The sequence below is a fragment of the Sinocyclocheilus rhinocerous genome, unplaced genomic scaffold (assembly GCF_001515625.1).
Source record: "Sinocyclocheilus rhinocerous isolate Xijiao unplaced genomic scaffold, SAMN03320098_v1.1 scaffold20414, whole genome shotgun sequence".
Classification (NCBI taxonomy): domain Eukaryota; kingdom Metazoa; phylum Chordata; class Actinopteri; order Cypriniformes; family Cyprinidae; genus Sinocyclocheilus; species Sinocyclocheilus rhinocerous.
The window spans coordinates 1,536-4,368 of record NW_015632787.1 but is presented as its reverse complement, the minus strand read 5'-3'; the positions used below and the strand labels follow the sequence as shown (position 1 = coordinate 4,368).

General features: G+C 34.5%; 1 protein-coding gene across 1 annotated transcript in view; it reads left to right on the top strand.

Annotated features, from left to right (window-relative positions):
* Positions 1–1,209, top strand: part of LOC107743061 (uncharacterized) — a gene marked incomplete at both ends in the record, with an annotated part of 2,668 nt that extends 1,459 nt beyond the window's left edge. Inside the window, one exon of the mRNA XM_016556166.1 lies at positions 1,123–1,209. Within this exon, the coding sequence (XP_016411652.1) occupies positions 1,123–1,209 (87 nt within the window). The remainder of the gene's footprint in view (positions 1–1,122) is intronic.
* Between the last annotated feature and the right edge of the window lie 1,624 nt (positions 1,210–2,833).

Sequence of the window (2,833 nt, the reverse complement as noted above, 5' to 3'; positions counted from 1 at the left end):
CCTGGTCCTCTCTCGTCCAACACTGTAGTCACTCCTCCTTTATCCTACCGGAGCTCCTCCGTGAGACTCGAGACCGGTGAGTGGGTGCAGGTGTCCCTCATTAGCAATCACTCCACCGGCCTCGCTCCGTTCCCACGGCTCTCGGCCCCGCCCCCACTCGTCACAATCATCATCATATTTTTAACCATAGATTTTGATTTGTATTTATTAAGATAACTTGAATCATCCCAGAAATCAATGGAAGCAGGTAATTGCCTTTTCATTTCTCACAATTTAAATACAGAATGTGATTAAAATACAAAAATGATAAAACTGCCTATACTGTAAATTAGGTTAGGTTTTAATTTTTAACTATGCAATACTAAATTACTTCAGTTTCCAGGTAGGTGAAGTATTGAACAAAGTACAAAAGTTAAACTGGGATTGCATTCAGATATCAAATTCAGTTACTGTTATTGAATCATTTTTTCCAGAATTAATATCGCTTGAAGTGACTGAATTAACTTACACAAAACTATGACTTTGTATAGTAGATTATACAGCAGATTTGTAGCAGAATACAAAATTATGATTTTATTTCCCATTTTTCCCTTGGCAGATCGTGGATACTGATATCTTAAATCAAGAAGAGACACGAGTCATTTATACCCAGTCCATCAAGCACTAGTTTATAGTAATGATGGCTGAAAACATCACTATTTTTGGTCCCCATGAGGAAAACAGCTTATAAATCATGCTAAATTATTATTATTTTTTTAAATCAAAAAATTCAGAAAGTTTTGTGTTAGGGTAAGGGGAGAGAATATACAGTTTGTACAGTATAAAAACATATGTCTATGGAATATCCCCATAAAACATGGAAACCCAATGTGTGTGTGTGTGTGTGTGTGTGTGTGTGGTTGATTTTGTTGCAGAGGATTTGGTAAGCTAGTTTCCGCAAATTTTTTTGAGGTGTTAAAATGAGACTCTGAGTGCTTACATTTTAGTTGTAGTTTTTCAGCACAAATTATCTATAAAATAAGCATAATCAAATTCAGTCATATCAAATTGATCTTTGTCATTCTCGTAGTATTAACTAGTTTAAAGCAGGTTCAGCATAACACTGACACGTTTTATGTCTAGGAGAAGAACTTCTACTGTGGGAGAACGTCTACTGTCCTTTTCTGCATATTAGTGGCTCTCATGTCTTCCACCAGGCTCGTATGACTGGTCTGTTCTATTAATTAATTGTTTCCCATGTCTGAGTTTGGTATCATTTTATGTCTTATCGTGATTGTGTACAATCATCTCATTATCTCAGCGGAAGAGTAGATCATAATAAAGATTTAAAAACCATGCTTCTACTGGTGGAGCATTTTTTCTAACTGTCTTTTTAAAGATCTGAATATGGTGTGATCCTTAGATCATACAGTTGGATTCTTAATTCTGTTAAAATTTAATGGTTTATTTCTTGGAGTTTAAGATCTCTTAGTTTTGATCTGGGTATTCATATGAAACAAAAGATTCACTAGGAGTAACTGGGAAATCACTGAAAACTGGAAACTGGGAGCAATAAATAATATTAAAAAAAACAGCACAGTTCTGTACCCTGAACACTCACACAATACTGTGTCTCTCTCTATGGTCAGGTACATGCATCTTAAACGTTTAGATTTTTTGAGTATTTGACGCCATTTGTATTGATCATTTGTGAAATTATTTATCTCAAACTCATCATTCTCAAACTGGCACAATACATTCGACCTGACAAATCAATAAAATTGCATGTAATTAATTAATAATGTCCAAATCTATTACATAATTTAAAAGATATTTTACAGAAGTACAAAAAAAAAAAGATATCCACCTTATTCCTATGCCCCATGATGCTTTGCACGAATTATGGGTATAACTTCCGTTAAGCTGTAAACAATTAGTGAAAGGCTCGCTCTATGAATGCAATAATACGTTTTTTTTCTTTAACTGGATACAATGAGATGACATTATTCTACTCACCCTTCAACCATCGAACATTAAAATGACATTTAAAAGTGTAAAAGCATAGGTACCTTTAATAGACCATGAATAACCCCAAAAGTGCGATTCTTTCCACAGCAATAACGGACGGGTGAAATATCACTATAATATATCTGTATTATGTAACATACATTGCCTTAATTAAAAATGTTCATTAACGTCAGCATTGCGTGTTACTATTTCAAAGTGATTTCTGTCATTTTGACAGATAATAAATTGTATATAACTTGAAAACAAACAAACCTGGAAAGAGACGTGAGGATTTGAGGAGAAAAACGAGAGATTCTTGGTGTATTCCACTGAATTATTAATGGAATATATTGTAAATTAAATTGGGAGAACGGTCCACAAATGTGCAGTATATGTTGTCCTTTTTCATACTATTAAAGCGGAATGCAAAGGGAAAAAAGAAAATAATCATGAGGAAAAGAATGCAGCAACTGGAAAGAGCTCTTGCCATAGATATTCTTGTTATAACATGACACGTTAATATACCAAGCGTTACATTACTATAATGATGTCTGAAAATAAAGCATGAAGGAAAATCGACGGCTCATTCAGTCAAACAGACGGATAAGCTTTATTTGTAGGGCAACCTTATGATTTGAAATGATTAGTTTCAGTCTTTTTGAATGGAAGTTCCCCAAACCGGAATTGCCACCCATATTTCAAAATGCAGTAGGCTTATCAGGAATAAGGTGGATATATGTTCTGGAAACCTTCACCCACTCTACTGGACTGTCACTTGGTTTGTAGGTCCTTATACAGTGTACTTTTATCTTCCTTACTTTCTCTTTACAGGCCCTCCCTGATAACA